Source organism: Mesoplodon mirus (assembly GCF_964341445.2).
Source record: "Mesoplodon mirus genome assembly, chromosome: 7".
Lineage (NCBI taxonomy): Eukaryota > Metazoa > Chordata > Mammalia > Artiodactyla > Ziphiidae > Mesoplodon > Mesoplodon mirus.
This window is the reverse complement of record NC_138983.1, coordinates 122,505,241-122,522,925: the sequence shown is the minus strand read 5'-3', so window position 1 is coordinate 122,522,925 and position 17,685 is coordinate 122,505,241. Positions and strand designations below refer to the sequence as shown.

The window sequence follows — 17,685 nt, the reverse complement described above, 5'->3', positions numbered from 1 at the left end:
AAGAGGGGCTGAAAGAGAACCGAAGAGGAAATACTTTCTCCCAGCGAAGTGGCGTTTATCTAACGGCAGGTCTATGCATTACGTAAAATCAGGTTCAGGCTCCGCCCACAGGACAGGTCGCACCCTTTTGGAAACCATGTCCCAAGAGGGTCCACACACCCTGGGGAAAATCCAAAATGGGTCCTCATTAGGAGAAGTTAGGTACAAACACCCAGAAGGAGTTTCCATCCCCCATCAGCCCCAGGTGGGGATGCACCGTGTGTACACCGCCCGGCCTAGGGCACCAGGCACACTGCAGTTTCCACACTGTCCTCTGCGTGAATGGTGGCTCCCAGGTGGGGCAGGGCCTGACCCGCACAGCTGTACAGGAGGCCGGAGCCAGGACTGTTTGAGGAGGGGGCGTGGAGGACATGCCCGCCCTGGTCCTTTGCCCAGGCTGCGGGCAGGGAGGCCGAGCCGGAGTGGGACCCGGGACCACTGCCTCTCCGCAGACACCGTGGGCGCCGTGTGCCTGCCGGCTGAAGAGCAGGAATTTCCAAGGGGCTCGCAGTGCTGGGTGTCTGGCTGGGGCCACACTGACCCCAGCCACAGTGAGTCAGCTCCCAGGGCCCGGAGTGCACAGGGGTGTGGGTGTCGGGGAGGCATCCTTTCCCAAGGTGAGGCACCTCCTCCTCCCCTTCTCCCAGGAGGGCCACGGCCTCGGCATCAGGGTGTATGTGTGGGGTCTACTCCTCCTCCTCGCTCCCAGCCCCCAAGTCTGACGGACCCCTGCCTCCTCTCCCCGAGTCCACAGCTCCCATCCTGGGCTCCCCTCTTTGGGCCTCCGCACCTCCGGGGCCTCTGAGGCCCTCTTGCTGCCCTGCTTTCCCGGGCCTTGCTCTGCGCCCCTCCATCTCCGCATCTGCCTCCCGCAGCCCACAGGTCGGACACGCTCCGGGACACGGTGGTGCCCCTGCTCAGCACCGAGCTCTGCAACAGCTCTTGCGTGTACAGTGGGGCCCTCACGCCCCGCATGCTGTGTGCCGGCTACCTGGACCAGAGGGCCGACGCGTGCCAGGTGCAGGCGGGCGGGGGCCCGGTGCGAGGTGGGCGGGGCCTGTGGCCGGGCGCCCGGCTGACATCCTCTCCGCGAGCGGGCGCGCCCAGGCAAACGGGCAGCGCGCTGAGGGTTGAAGGGGGGCGCCAGGCAAGACGGGATCCGTCCTGGAAGCAGGACCGCCTGGAATACAGGGTGTGCTCCCGGCCCCGGGGTCGGGGGTTGGGGAGTGGTCTGCCGCCACTCCACCAGGAAGGACTAACTGCCTGTTTCTCTGTGTCCCGGTGCCTGGATGCCGCAGGGGGATAGCGGGGGTCCCCTGGTGTGCCTGGACAAGGGCACGTGGCGCCTGGTGGGCGTGGTCAGCTGGGGCCGCGGCTGCGCAGAGCCCAACCACCCCGGTGTCTACGCCAAGGTTGCCGAATTCCTGGACTGGATCCAGGACACGGCGCAGGTGAGTCGGGGGGCAGGTGGGGCAGACCCGTTTGTGAAGGACCAATAACCCTCGGAAACCGTGACCCTCATCCCTCGGGCCTGGGCCCTGCTGAGGGCTGGGGAATATTCCCAGACTGGGAGGAGGAAGAAGTGATGCTTATAACGTGGAATCCATTCTATCAATTTAAGCCTTCACTAAGGAAGAGTTGACCTGAATTTGTAGCCCAGATCTGCCATTTCCTGTGTGACCTGTGGCAAATTCCTAACTTTGGTAAACCTCAGTGTCCTGGTAGTAACCATCGTGGCTACTGTATATGCCATCATATGTGACGATTACATGAGGTAAGGCCTGCCCAGTGCTAGGCTTAGAGTGAGTGACCCAGGTGTCATTACGTATTTACTTATGACCATTACTCATCCCTGGTCGCGCCTGCTCTCCCTGCCCTAGGGAGAGAGCTCAGCATTTAGCAGTTTGAGTTCAGCAACTGATTCATTCTCTGTGATCCTGGGCCGGCCACTCCACTTCATCCGTTCAGTGGAAGAGCCAAGTGAGAGAATGTGTATAAAAGCACGTGATCTGAATAAAGTACTTTACAAATGCAGGGTGTGACAGTGGGAAACATCCTTCTGCAAGGTTGGGCTCAGGGCAGGTGGTAGATAATAAACTTTAGAGTTTACAGGGGACCTATGCGTCCACCTTCTCATTCAAACCTTACAGAAAACCTAGAGAAGCAGATATTTTAGCCCCATTGGATAGAAGTGGAAATGAAGGTTCTGAGTGGTTAAGTGATTTATTAAAATGCTAGTTACTCAGCTAACCGAGGGTGCAGCCACTCTGTAGATCAGCTCCTCTTTCAGCTCAGGACTCCCTCCCCTGGTCCTGTTGTTTCCTCAGTCCCACTGCATACCAGCCTCATGTTTCCTGGGGTCTCTGGCAGGTCCACTAGATGGAGGAGAAGCAGCAGCCCCGGATGCAGAAGGCATGGATCTCTTATCACTGCACGAGAGACAGTCACCACCCACCGGCCAGCCTCCACGCCACAGGGCCTCTCCCCTCCAGCCCTGATTGCCAGCCCCTCTATCTCACCAGAGAGCCTCAATGACAGGAGAGAAGCTGGGGTTGGGTTGGGAAGGTGGGGGAGCCGGGAGGTGGGGAGGAGCAGCTGGAGAGGAAGAGGATGCTGGTGGCAGTCGGGAGCCTGCCTTTCTGCACCCCCCACCCCCAGCCCCTGTGCGCATCTTTTGGGAGGATGCTCAGGGATGCCCTGGGCCTGCCTTCTCCCTGTGCTCTCAGCGGGGGAAGTGCCTCCCTACAGACCCAGGCTGGGAAGCTCCTGGGCAGATGGGGTCAAGGCTGGACCGGCCCAGGTGAAGCCCATGGAGTCAGGATCCGCCCCACTCTTCTGTCGATCTCACCTACTTCCTGCTGTCGCTTGGCTCTGGCTGGCCCTGCTGGGGCGGGGCGGGGGGGGGGCACCGTAAGAACACTCTGGTTGGTGTTGGAATAGGGCGTAGGTTTTAAATGACAGTTCTGTGAACTGGTCCAGGACTTCTGGGATTAAAGTGAAATGCTGTATGGCCTTGGTCCCGTCCTCCCCCCACCCCCCTTCTCTCTCTTTCTCTCACACCCACATTAAGGGGTAGTAGAATTACAATTTTCCTCCCATACATGTTTCTTAAAGCTCTGGAACTGACTCCTGCTCATATAATTCTGTACCTTTGTTAAATCTACATGTCATGATTGACAACAGAAAGCCCCAGCCTTCCAGGTGCTCTGATGCTGCAAGTCTGAGTGTCACTGAGTCAGTGCTCCCTCCGGGAGGGTCTGGCTTCCCCACGAGACCCATCTCTCCTCAGCTCTTGTTTCGGGACTGGGCCTTCTTGCTCGGGAGATGTCTTTCTGAGTTTCTGCCCAGTTAGCATTTTCCTGGTTAAGCTTCTCCCCCACTCTCTCCTTTCTAGCAATTAAAATGCAATTGGTATCTTGTTTCTAAAAACTGCAATGAATTTTTTATGGTGCTTACCCAAGGAAATGCAATTAGCGTTTAGCAATAACACAACTTTTTCGTGAGTTTATCAGCATTTTTTTGAGGGGTAGTACAAATGAATATTCATTCCTGGAGGGTCTGCTTCCTTTGCAAAGAAGTGCATTAGAAAAAAAAGGGCCACAATTTACTGTCATTTAAAAACAGCTGGGGAAGTGGCTGCTGGGATTCTGCTGCCCAACTGCAGAAGCAACGTGGGTGAGGCCCTGGCAGGTGGTGGGTAGTCTGACCCTGTGTTCTGAGAGCCCCGACCTCCAGCCTCCATCCCGAGATCAGCATTTAGTACCTGACTCTGGTGGGTCCCCGCTTCAAGAGGCGGTTTCAGGGCTGCCGATCTCCCTGGGCAGGGAGGAGTTACCAGCAAATCCATCAGCGACGATCTTTTTTGTGTTTCTGTTGTTGCCCATAGGCGTTTGCTTATTTAAAGGGAGGTTTTTATTTACCACAGTATTATGATCTGTTAATAATCAGTAACACTTGGATACTATTTTACAGTTTATCAATCCTGCTCACATGTGGTGTCCCATTTAAATCTCACACCATCTATGTGGTGAAGATATTACTATTGTGCCCATTTCACAGGTGAGAAAATTCATTCAGAAAGATGAAGTGACTTCCCCAGCACCAGCCAGCTAATAAGTGCCAAAGCCAGGATGGGAACTTCGAGTCTTTTTATGCCAAATCCACATCATTGTTTTGCACACAGATGAACGAGATGGTCCAATATTGCACAGAAGTATAGAATGGGAAGGTTGGTTTAGTCACCTGCCTACAGTAATGCATTGCCATCCCTCTTTTTTATAGGTGAGGTAACCAAAACCTGGGAAGTGGCTCCTGCCAGAGACCCTTCCTGGGCAATGTTCTTACAGATTTCCAGTTCTGCATGGTCTGACTTAAAATGTTACAAATGAGTATTTTCCACAGGAGGACGATAAAGAGAACCCTAATTAGAGAATTTGCTAATAGCGATTCCCTGTTTACCAGAAGGTCCTGGTATCTTTCACCAGGCTACCAGTCAGATCTACAGACTCAGAGGCTCTCACCTGCCCTTCCTGTATTGGCAACTGCCAATCCAGCTCTTAGGAAAGTGAGGAAAAGTGGGTGCCCTGGGCCGGCTGCTGGAGGGCAGGGCTGGAGATGGGAGCAAGAAAGGGTGACAAGATTCAGGTCTGGGAGGATTTTAATGAGGACCAGCTGGGTGCCCAGCTGTGTGACGCTCTGCAGGGAGTTCAGAGGCAGAGAAGCGGCTGCCTTATTGGAGCCATGAGACATATTTGCAATAAATTATTAGTGGCCAGCCAAGCACGAGGCTGAGTGGTGAGGCGGTAATTGCTAAGGGAGCTCCAAGGGCCAATTGTTGACTAAGTCAGGGCGTTTCTGTGCGCAGGAAACCTGTCTCTCTCCCCAAGAATTCAGCATCCCACCTGCCTTGGCAGAGCTTGCCAGCCTCCTGAGACTTCCCAGGAAGGTGGCTCCTGGCTGCCAGGCCCAGGGCAGAGCCCTTCTCTCATCCTACTCCTTCTCTGTGCTTTGGGGGTCTGGAGGGTACAGCGGGGTGCAGCCTCTCTCTCCTTGTTAGACTTTCAGTGGAGCCCTGCTTCTCCTAGGAGAGTTGCTGTGAACAAGGGGGCAGCCCTGTCATTCCTCGGAAACATTTCTCGGGCTGTTTCCTGCCTTTTATTTTTGGAAGTGTTGGGTTCACCCACAATAGGACGAAACTGGAAATGATGTAAATGCTAGAAGCTGGTACAGTAGCTGTCAGGAGATGGTTTTCCTGACTCTCCCCACTGTTTTTCTCTCTTCTTCCTTTTCTGCCGTCTCCTGGCCATGTACTTAGGACCCTCCTGGTTGCTCAAAAGAGAGCCCACCTACACCTGCTCCCACTCTTTCGCCTCCGTCGTCATCCTGGGTCTGGATCCCCCCACCTCCCTATGTAGACACACCAGAATGTATCTTTGTGTTTGCGTCACTGGGGCTCTGCTTCCTGCTAAAGTCTTTGGAGCCCAGTATGCTTAATGGCCCTTTAAACTGTGTCTTAAATACCCCCACCTCTAGGAAGGCTCCTCATCGTAGGCAGGGAGCAGCTTCCTACTGAGAGGTGAAGCTGGTCTTTCTTACACATTCTGAGGCCAGGAAAAGGAGAGGCGGAGCCTGCAGGCACCCTCTGCAGATTTCCAGTGCCCCCCGGAGCCCCAGGGCCGAGCAGTGCAGGGAAATCTGCTGGCGGGTTTTCTCCTGGGCTTGGTGCTGGGGTGGACCACGCTGGGGACTCAACAGAATGGAGAGAGGAGTCCTGGCTCCAGAAGGCATGATCTGTCACTAATGTGACAGGAAGGCGGGGGGGCTTTCACAGGCCTGGGCTTATCTCCTGTGCATCCTCCTTTCCAAGGAATCTCTGGCTGTGGCATCTGATGGTGCACAGTCCCGTCTGGGTCTTTAACCACTGGAGAGTGTGCTGCCCTAAGCTAGTGACTCAGCCTTCTTGGAGTTTGGTCTCCCATCTATCAAATAAGGGGTCTGGGTGAGGGCGTCTCCGTGGGATCTGCCTTATCAGGCCGCCTTTAACAGAAACATCTGCTGCCTCTGGACACATCTATCTGCAACGCCCAACATCCAGTCGGGACACCCATGGAGAAGAGCTTGTTCCCTGGGACAGATCTAAAGGAACAAGCTTGCTCTGCTGTGTCAGGCCCTCTCCAGGACAGTGCTCTGACTGCCCTCTGGGTCCTGGGAGGATGAGGCACCAGGCAGAAGATTTTAAAGCCATCTTTCCCCGTGTCCCATGTACACTGGCGAAGGGTTCAAGGACAGGTTTTCTCAGGGGCTCCCCAGCTCACTTCCCAACACCCCAGGCTTTGGGTGGGGCCCCATGGGTGCCAGCTCCCTAGAGACAGTGAGGGAATTTCCTCCCTACCCTGAAGTCCACAGACACTTTTCTTCTGCCTACTTTCCCTTGACAGCTCCTGAGCTGCCCACAGGACCCCCTGCTCTCCAGCCTTTCCTCCTGCACGTGGCCCAGTAGTGAAGAAAGTTTTCCGCCCGCAGAACCATTACCAGGCAGCTTGGGTCCAAGCTGTCCTCTGTCCCGAGCCCATGTGTCGGGCTCACAGAGGGTGGAGCCTTTCCCACGGCCCCTCAGTTAGGGGAACCCCACCTTCCCAGATTGCCCAGGACTGTCCCGGTTGTAACACCAAAAGTCCTTTGTCCCCAGAAACCCTGCAGTCCTGGGCAAACTGAGCCAGGGGGTCATGCTAAGTCCATTGCCTCTCTTCTGTATAAAAGGCAAAATCCAGCTCCCCTTGGCCTCCTCCAGGTCCCCCTTTGGTCTGATTGAGCTTTAAAAGCAGCTTTCCCTGGTGGCCCAGAGTTGCAGGAGGAGAGGCTCCCAGGAATTCTTAAGATCTGGACTCTTTTGCAGAGATGCTGCCTTGGTCCAGAGGCTGTTGGAGCGAGAGTCCCTCCTTCCACAGGGGCCGCAGCTGACCTGGCTGCCCATCCTTCCCCTCGGTGGCCCCTCAGATGGCACCCAGGGCAGCCGCAACTCATCTTGCCAAATGTTTTGAGCAAACAGCCTGGCCCTGCCAGGCCCAGAAGCTCTGCAGTCCGGGGGAGGGCTGGAAGGTGAGGCAGATGCAGTGCTGCTCCTGGAAGCCAGGAGTACTGACTGCCCAGTTCCTCCACGTCTCACTGACTTCTGGCCCCCAGAGCGTGGTACAGGGCTCAGCATGTGACAGGTGCTCGCTGAGCTCCCTCAGGAGGAGGGGACTGGTGGGGGGGAGCTGCCACCCACATCAGAGCTGGGTCGGTCTCTGCCTCCTGGAGGGGATCAGAGAGGAGCAAAGAAGAGGCTGCCAGACTGCTAGAGCCCACGGGGATTTGGTGGGGTTTGTTTTTCCTCGGCACTGTCTGCAGACACGAGGGCATGAATAAAAGAGTGAGGAAGATTTACTGTTCCCACAGCTTGGCAGTAGCCCTGTATTTGTACAGCAGATCCAGGGGAGGAGGGGCGGGAGCCGGCGGGGATGTTGCTGGGGCTAGGAGAAAGTCAGACCCTTGTCAGTCTTTTTGCAAAGGCTGTGGGGTGCAAGTGAAGGTGAGGCTGGGAGGGGTCTACTTAGGCCAACTCTCCAAGTACCGGGGGGCCAGAGTGCCCCCTCCTCCCACTCTCTAGCCTTCCCCCTGCAGAAACCAATAGCAGACAGCTTGGGTCCTTGAATCTCTAACCCCAGGGGCACATACGTGCTGGGCCTGACAGGAAGTGCTACCAGTCGGGACCCCGAAAGAAAGGGCCTCAGGTTGGGCTTGGCTGTCACTCATGGCCCTGGTAATGGACACAGCCAGCAAATGACTTTTATCACGGTCTAGCCTGACCTGGGGCTGGGATCCAGAACCTTTTAGCTGAAAGTAGCTGTGGACAGGATCCAGTGTCGCCTCTGCACGTGTGTCCAAGGCTATACCACCCACCTCTCTCTTGATGACATCGTAATTTTCTTGGGGCCACCAAAAATGGGTCACTTTTTGTAAAAAGTCAGTTTTAATGGGTCAATCTGGTGGTGGGAGAGAGCAGAAGAGAGCAAGATCTGAGAGACGGCGGGTGGCCCCCGGGAGGGGATGTCATCCGTACTGTGTGTGTATGGATGCCTGTGTGTTTCTGTGTCTGTGTGTGTCTGGGTATATGTCTGTGTATTTGTATGTGCCTGTGTGTGTGTCTGGGTGTATGTTTATGTGAGTGCCTGTGTATTTGTGTGTGTCTCTGTGTTTTGTGGGAAACCTGAGGGGCCTGAGGGGAGAGGAGGGAGGAGGAGAAATGTGAGGAGTCTGGGGAAGGCTCGGTGGAATTTGTCCCCCTAACCCTCAAGACTCTGGCCAGTTTCCACATACAGGTCCCCTACCACCTTTACTGCCCCCTCCATGGTCAATGTCAGGGGAGTTCTCACGCAGACTATGATGCTTCTTTCTCACCAAACACGTCCTCATCCTTCAGGGTGACCATGCTAACCCCACACCCCTCAACACGCTAACCTGGCAGACCTGGTCATAAATTACCAGAAAGAATCAATCACAGTGGTCATACACCAGAAATACAGACTTGTGTGTGTGTGTGTGTGTGGGGGGGGTCATTTCCCCACAGGGGCTTCTGAATCTTTTTTTTTTTTTTAATAAATTCATTTATTTTATTTATTTATTTTTGGCTGCCTTGGGTCTTTGTTGCTACACACGGGCTTTCTCTAGTTGAGGTGAGTAAGGGCTACTCTTCGTTGCGGTGCGCGGGCTTCTCATTGCGGTGGCTTCTCTTGTTGCGGAGCACGGGCTCTAGGCACACGGGCTCAGTAGTTGTGGCTCACAGGCTTAGCTGCTCCGCGGCATGTGGGATCTTCCCAGACCACGGATCGAACCCGTGTCCCCTGCATGGCAGGCGGATTCTTAACCACTGTGCCACCAGGGAAATCCAAGGGGCTTCTGAATCTTAAGTCACCCTCTCCAGACTGCTTCCCTCGGGCCCAGTTTACCAGTTGTGGGGCTAAGGGCAGGAGTGTGGGTAGAAGATCAAACACCATATAGCTAAATAGTTAAAAGTGACACATCAAACTAACACATTGTTAAATTAAAAATGCTCTCTCCTAGAAATTCCCTGGCGGTCCAGTGGTTAGGACTCTGTGCTGTCACTGCCGAGGGCCCAGGTTCAACCCCTGGTCGGGAAACTAAGATCCCACAAGCCATGGGATATGGCCAAAAAAAAAAAAGGAAAGTTCTCTCCTCTTGCCATGACAAATATACATTCTTAAGGATGTGAAAGGCCAGATGTGAATTTAGAATCCTTGAATCTTTGGATTCTGTCCCGGAGAATGGTGGCGTCAGGAGAGCTGGTCCTACCTAGGGTCTTATGGGAGCCACGTGGGGCACTAATCCTGCTTTGAGGGGGGCGCCCACCAGTGGGGTCTGCCCTCAGGGACAGAGACCTGTGCAGTCTCAGGACCACTTGAATCCCAGGGTCTAGAAGGGGGCACACAGGCTCTGGGTGGGCATATTAGCTCAGCCCTGTGAGCTTCTCCCCTCAGGGAGAGTCTGGTCAGAAAGGGCCAGGACAGGATGAGGCAAGTGAGGCATGGCTCTCAGCACCCCATAGGGCCAGCTGGCTCCTGCCTCACCCTGATCTTGGCCCTACAGGACAGGGTCCTATAAAGTAAGCATCCCAGAGCAGGGAGGGCTTCTCTTGTCTGTGCTCCATGGGAGGTGAAATTTATTCTGGCCCATCAAGTGAGACAGAGGTAAGATGCCAGAAGGAGATGGTCTCTTCTGAGCACCCTCTCTCCTCTGAAGCAAAAGACATAGATTGGCTGAATGGATACAAAAACAAGACCTGTATATATGCTTTCTACAAGAAGCCCACTTCAGACCTAGGGAAACATACAGACTGAAAGTGAGGGGATAGAGAAAGATATTCCATGCAAATGGAAATCAAAAGAAAGCTGGAGCAGCAATTCTCATATCAGACAAAATAGACTTTAAAATAAAGACTATTACAAGAGACAAAGAAGGACACTACATAATGATCAAGGGATCAATCCAAGAAGAAGACATAACAATCGTAAATATTTATGCACCCAACATAGGAGCACTTCAATGCATAAGGCAAATGCTAACAGCCATAAAAGGGGAAATCAACAGTAACACAATCATAGTAGGGGATTTTAACACCCCACTTTCACGAATGGACAGATCATCCAAACTGAAAATAAATAAGGAAACACAAGCTTTAAATGATACATTAAACAAGATGGACTTAATTGATATTTATAGGACATCCCATCCAAAAACAACAGAATACACTTTCTTCTCAAGTGCCCATGGAACATTCTCCAGGATAGATCATATCTTGTGTCACAAATCAAGCCTCGGTAAATTTAAGAAAACTGAAATCGTATCAAGTATCTTCTCCAACCACAATGCTATGAGACTAGATATAAATTACAGGAAAAATACTGTAAAAAAAAAAACACATGGAGGCTAAACAATACGCTATTAAATAACCAAAGATCACTGAAGAAATCAAAGAGGAAATCAAAAAAATACCTAGAAAAAAATGACAATGAAAATATGATGACTGAAAACCTATGAGATGCAGCAAAAGCAGTTCTAAGAAGGAAGTGTATAGCAATACAATCCTATCTCAAGAAACAAGAAAAATCTCAAATAAACAACCTAACCTTAAACCTAAAGCAATTAGAGAAAGAAGAACAAAAAAACCCCCAAAGTTAGCAGAAGGAAACAAATCATAAATATCGGATCAGAAATAAATGAAAAAGAAATAAAGGAAACAATAGCAAAGATCAATAAAACAAAAAGCTGCTTCTTTGAGAAGATAAACAAAATTGATAATCCATTAGCCAGACTCATCAAGAAAAAATGGGAGAAGACTTAAATCAATAGAATTAGAAATGAAAAAGGAGAATAACAACTGACACTGCAGAAATACAAAGGATCATGAGATATTACTGCAAACAACTCTATGCCAATAAAATGGACAATGTGGAAGAAATGGACAAATGCTTAGAAAAGCACAACCTTCCGAGGCTGAACCAGGAAGAAATAGAAAATATAAACAGACCAATCACAAGCACTGAAATTGAAACTGTGATTAATAAATCTTCCAACAAACAAAAGCCCACGACCCGATGGCTTCACAGGTGAATTCTATCAAACATTTAGAGAAGAGCTAACACCTATCCTTCTCAAACTCTTCCAAAATATAGCAGATGGAGGAAGACTCCCAACCTCATTCTAGAAGGCCACCATCACCCCGATACTGAAACCAGACAAAGAGGTCACAAAAAAAGAAAACTATAAGCCAATATCTCTGATGAACATAGATGCAAAAATCCTCAACAAAATACTAGCAAACAGAATCCAACAGCACATTAAAAGGATCATACACCATGATCAAGTGGGGTTTATCCTGGGAATGCAAGGATTCTTCAATATACACAAATCAATCAGTGTGATACACCATATTAACAAATATGATAATCTCAAGAGATGCAGAAAAAGCTTCTGACAAAATTCAACACCTATTTATGATAAAAACTCTCCAGTAGGTAGGCATAGAGGGAACCTACTCAACATAATAAAAGCCATATATGACAAACCCACAGCAAACATCGTTCTCAATGGTGAAAAACTGAAACCATTTCCTCTAAGATCAGGAACAAGACAAGGTTCTCCACTCTCACCACTATTATTCAACATAGTTTTGGAAGTTTTAACCACAGCAATCAGAGAAGAAAAGGAAATAAAAGGAATCCAAATTGGAAAAGAAGAAATAAAACTGTCACTGTTTGCAGTTGACATGATACTATACATAGAGAATCCTAAATCTCCTAATAGAAAACTACTAGAGCTAATCAATGAATTTGGTAAAGTTGCAGGATACAAAATTAATGCACAGAAATCTCTTGCATTCCTATACACTAATGATGCAATATCTGAAACAGAAATTAAGGAAACACTCCCATTTACCATTGCAACAAAACGAATAAAATACCTAGGAATAAACCTACCTAAGGAGACAAAAGACCTGTATGCAGAAAATTATAAGACACTGATGAAAGAAATTAAAGATGATACAAATAGATGGAGAGATATACCATGCTCCTGGATTGGAAGAATCAATATTGTGAAAATGACTCTACTACCCAATGCAATCTACAGATTCAATGCAATCCGTATCAAACTACCAATGGCATTTTTCACAAAGTGAAAAAATTTCAAATTTATATGGAAACACAAAAGACCCCGAATAGCCAAACCAATCTTGAGAAAGAAAAACAGAGCTAGAGGATTCAGGCTCCCTGAGTTCAGACTATACTACAAAGCAACAGTAATCAAGACAGTATGGTACTGGCACAAAAGCAGAAATATAGATCAATGGAACAGGATAGAAAGCCCAGAGATAAACCCACGGACATATGGTCACCTTATCTTTAATAAAGGAGGCAGGAATGTACAGTGGAGAAAGGACAGTCTCTTCAATAAGTGGTGCTGGGAAAACTGGACAGGGACATGTAAAAGTATGAGATTAGATCACTCCCTAACACCATACACAAAATTAACTCAAAATGGATTAAAGACCTCAATGTGAGGCCAGACACTATAAAACTCTTAGAGGAAAACATAGGCAGAACACTCTATGACATAAATCACAGTAAGATTCTTTTTGACCCACCTCCTAGAGCAATGGAAATAAAACAAAAATAAACAAATGGGACCTAATGAAACTTAAAAGCTTTTGCACAGCAAAGGAAACCATAAAAAAGACAAAAAGACAACCCTTAGAATGGGAGAAAATATTTTCAAATGAGGCAACTGAGAAAGGATTAATCTCCAAAATATACAAGCAGCTCATGTAGCTCAATATCAAAAAAAACAAGCAACCCAATCCAAAAATGTGCAGAAGACCTAAATAGACATTTCTCCAAAGAAGATACACAGAGTGCCAACAAACACATGAAAAGATGCTCAACATCACTAATCATTAGCGATTTGCAAATCAAAACTATGATGAGGTAGCACCTCACACCAGACAGAATGGCCATCATCAAAAAATCTACAAATAATAAATGCTGGAGAGGATGTGGAGAAAAGGGAACCCTCTTGCACTGCTGGTGGGAATGTAAATTGATACAGCCACTATGGAGAACAGTATGGAGGTTCCTTAAAAAACTAAAAATAAGGGCTTCCCTGGTGGCGCAGTGGTTGAGAGTCCGCCTGCCGATGCAGGGGACGCGGGTTCGTGCCCCGGTCCAGGAAGATCCCACATGCCGCGGAGCGGCTGGGCCCGTGAGCCATGGCCACTGAGCCTGTGCGTCCGGAGCCTGTGCTCCGCAGCGGGAGAGGCCACAACAGTGAGAGGCCCGCATACCACAAAAAAAAATAAAAAATAAAAAAAATAAAACTAAAAATAAAACTACCATTTGACTCAAAAACACCACTACTGGGCATATACCCCGAGAAAACCATAATTCAAAAAGAGTCATGTACCACAATGTCCATTGCAGCACTATTTACAATAGCCAGGACATGGAAGCAACCTAAGTGTCCATCAACAGTTGAATGGATAAAGAAGATGTGGCACATGTATACAATGGAATATTACTCAGCCATAAAAAGGAACGAAATTGGGTCATTTTTAGAGACGTGGATGGACCTAGAGACTGTCATACAGAGTGAAGTAAGTCAGAAAGAGAAAAACAAATACTGTATGCTAATACATATATATGGAATCTAAAATAAAAAAATGGTTCTGTGAACCTAGCAGCAGGACAGGAATAATGACACAGACATAGAGAATGGTCTTGAGGACACAGGGAGAGGGAAGGGTAAGCTGGGATGAAGTGAGAGAGGGACATGGACATATACACACTACCAAAAGTCAAACAGATAGCTAGTGGGAAGCAGCTGCATAGCACAGGGAGATCAGCTCGGTGCTTTGTGACCACCTAGAGGGGTGGGATAGGGAGGGTAGGAGGGAGATGCAAGAGGGAGGAGATATGCAGATATATGTATGCATATAGCTGATTCACTTTGTTATACAGCAGAAACTAACACAACACTGTAAAGCAATTATACTCCAATAAAGATGTTAAAAAAAAAGAAATTAATTCAGATAAACATGGAGAAAAATGCTAGTGTAGAAATAGATGGTACTTCCAAACCCTCTGACAGAATTCAATAAAAGCTTAGGAGAGTCAAAACTAATTAGGAAAATGGATGTATAGGTTTGTGTATAATAGATGTATATTGTGTCTTCCCCCACCCCCGCCCCATCCCCTCTTCCCTGCTCCCAATGCCTGTGTTGAAGTCCTGACCCTCAGTGTGACTGCATTTGGAGTATGGCCTTTAGGGAGGTAATTTAGGTTAAATGAGGTCTTAAGGGTGCAGCCCTAATCCCATAGGAATGCTGTCCTTATAAGAAGAGGAACAGACACCAGAGCTCTCTCTCCTTCCTCATTCACATGGAGAAGAGGCCATGTGAGGACACAGTGAGAAGGTGGCCATCTGGCAGCGGGGAGGGTAGTTCTCACCAGAAACCCACCGTGATGGCACGTTGATCTTGGACTTCCAGGCTCCAGAACTGTGAGAAATAGATTTGTTCTTTAAGCTACCCAGTCTGTGGTTTTCTGTTACAGCACCCCTAACATGTTAATAGAAAACTAAACCACTCATAAAACAGTAGAATCAACACAAGAGCAGCCCAGGGTGTTCCAGCCTCATATGGAGCCTGTGGCTCAGTTATTCTTTTTACCACGTGCGGGACGCATTTAGAGGAGGCTGGGTGGGAGGAGAGAAGAGTGCTGGCCCCAGAGCCCTGAAGTCTGGATCCTAATCTGTCTTCTATCGCTTGTTAACCAAGCCCAGCTGTCACTGGACTTTGCTGAGTTTCTATTTTCTCCTCTATGTAATGGGACTAATAATATATGTCCTGTGCAACTCACAGAGCAGATGGGAATACCAGTAAAATTAAGTAATGAGAAGGCTTTTCAGATTGCATAGAGCTAGGCAAATGTGAAAGTTTATTGTTTCCAACCTGTAGGGGCAAATCTGGCAGATGTCATATCTATTCAGTCAAACCCCATTTATTGAATGTCTTCTTGGTACCACGACCCCTCTAAGCCTTTAGCACCCAGAACTGAATAAAATAGCACTCCCTTCGAAGGGTTTATGATCTAGTTGGAGACAGACACTAAAAATGGGTTATATTCATTATTTGCTAAACAGCACAAATATGGAATATTTTGAAAGAGTTTGCTACAACTACTTTACAACCATTTACTGATAGATGCTTGCTGCCAAGAAAGAATTGATGTGGTAAATATAGAAATTTCCCACCTACTATATTAGCATGTAAGGTTTTAAGAAAGCCAATGGAGGCAACAATGTTTTGATCATAATGGCAGAAGTGTGGTTTCCATACCAACATATTTGTGAGAATGAAAAGCCCAAGACAAAATGCTGACTCAAATTCGCAATATGGCTAGCCTTGATTGAATCATGTTTTTAATAGAAAAGATGAACTCCCTTCCCTTCCCGAAGTGCCCCTCCCCCGTGACTGCCAGTGGCTGGCCAAAATGTGCATGCTCCCGTACACGTACACACAAACACAATGGTGGGTAAACGGGGGCCCTCAGAGGGGTCAGGTCAGGCTCTTCTTGGAATCCTGGGTCCAAACCTTGGCTCATCACTTTATGTCCTTGGGTCTTGGTTTCCTCAACTATATAATAGGAGTCATACTACCTCATAAGGTTTATTGTCTTGAGACTGAAATGATATCAAAGGTATTATTATCTTGAAAGAGTGAGTAACAGAGTAGGTGTACAGGTAGTCCAGAACACAGCTCATTCCGGAAGGGCTTTTTCCATGCTTGTAGGAGGTGGGCCAGCAAGGCATGAGAGGCCACCTTTAGTTTTGTGCCTGCCTTGTCAGTACCGTCACCATGGAGGACCCAGTCCTGCCGGATCTCTCCTGCTGGGCTTGGACCATCCCTTCCTCTCTCCTACCTCTCCTCCCTTCTCACCTCTTCCTTTTCCTCTCCCCTCCCTCCTCCCTGCCTCTCTTTCCTTCACTGTTACTGAATACCTGTTGTGTGCGGATGTAAAGATAAATATCTCACTATTTCAGTAGAAGCTCACAGTCATGTGGGAACTTGGACCAACCATTTCAGGACAGGGCCAGGAATACGGTGCTGCAGGAGCCCAGATAAGGCATGGAGCTAGGTAAGGAGATCCACTTGAGTTGGACCCAGTTGACTGATGAGTGTCAACCGGGTTGGGGCAAGGGTGGGGCAGAGGTGGCTGCGAGGGGAAGAAAGGACGAGGGCATTTTGGGTCAAGGGAACAGCGTGAGATACTTGACATTTCTGGGAAATGCCAAGTAGTTCTGTGCAAGTGGTCCTATGATTATGGACCGGGAGCAGGTCTGATGCCAGTGAACAGCATGTGGGAATGAACCAAGGAGTCCTCACTTTATTCTATGGGAAATGGGGAGGAGTCACTGAAAGTGTTAAAGGCAGGGAGAGTCACAGTCAAATCTTATGCGAACCTGTGCGTATATAATGGAGATGCTCCTCTGGGAGAGGCACGCGTGTGGGCAAAGGCACCCATCATAACCGACAGAGTCAGATTTCTAACTTATTTTAAAAATAAAATCTTTGTCTGGAACCCTTAAATAGATGAGACGGAAACAATATTTTGTTAGTATGCATTTAGCTTACAGTTCCAAATTGGTGATACCTACTTAGTATGAAACCAATGTGAGCAATAATGTCGTTTTGATGAGCATAGGAATTTGAAGTCAGGGACCATGCATCAAATTGCAGTGTTATATCAGTTTCTGGACCCAGTTCACTTCCAGGTTTTGGTTTGGTTGCAAAGCACCAGGAAATCTTGACTTACACAGCTAAGTAATTGCTAATAGCGATGGGTTTTTCATGGCTGGACTTTTAATCAAAAGGGGAAAACTTCATTCAGAAGCCTGCATAAAAATGTGTTAGGGCTTCACTGGTGGCGCAGTGGTTGAGAGTCCGCCTGCCGATGCAGGGGACACGGGTTTGTGCCCCGGTCCAGGAAGATCCCACATGCCGCGGAGCGGCTGGGCCCGTGAGCCATGGCCGCTGAGCCTGTGCGTCCGGAGCCTGTGCTCCGCAACGGGAGAGGCCACAGCAGTGAGAGGCCCGCGTAACGCAAAAAACAAACAAACAAAAAAGTGTTAATTTTGTATTCTAAGTTAATGTGCTAACGGTCTCCAATGTACCCAAAATGGTAAAACATGTTTACATTATGATTTAGTTTGTTAAAATATCTTAACTTCGGCTACCATAACAAAATACTATAGACTAGGTCGCTTAAAGGACATAAATTTATTTTCTCACAGCTCTGGATGGAAAGTCCCAAGACTGAGGTCTAGAAGGGTTTGGTTTCTCATGAGTCCTCTCTTCCTGGCCTGTAGACAGTGCGCTTCTCACTATGTCCTCACCTGATGGAGAGAGAAAGAGTTCTGGTTTCTCTTCCTATAGGGCACCAATTCTATCATGGGGGCCCTACCCTTGTTACCTCGTGTGAACCTCATTACCTCCCAAATGCCCTACCCCCAAATACCATCACATTGGAGGTTAGG

At 48.7% G+C, this 17,685-nt stretch overlaps 1 protein-coding gene across 1 annotated transcript in view; it reads left to right on the top strand.

Annotated features, from left to right (window-relative positions):
- The window catches only part of TMPRSS5 (transmembrane serine protease 5), a 36,755-nt gene extending 33,790 nt beyond the window's left edge, over nt 1-2,965 (top strand). Inside the window, exons 11-14 of the mRNA XM_082628494.1 lie at nt 492-590; nt 915-1,057; nt 1,338-1,490; nt 2,410-2,965. Of these exons, the coding sequence (XP_082484620.1) occupies nt 492-590; nt 915-1,057; nt 1,338-1,490; nt 2,410-2,418 (404 nt within the window). The 3' untranslated portion in view covers nt 2,419-2,965. The remainder of the gene's footprint in view (nt 1-491; nt 591-914; nt 1,058-1,337; nt 1,491-2,409) is intronic.
- The last annotated feature ends 14,720 nt before the right edge of the window (nt 2,966-17,685 follow it).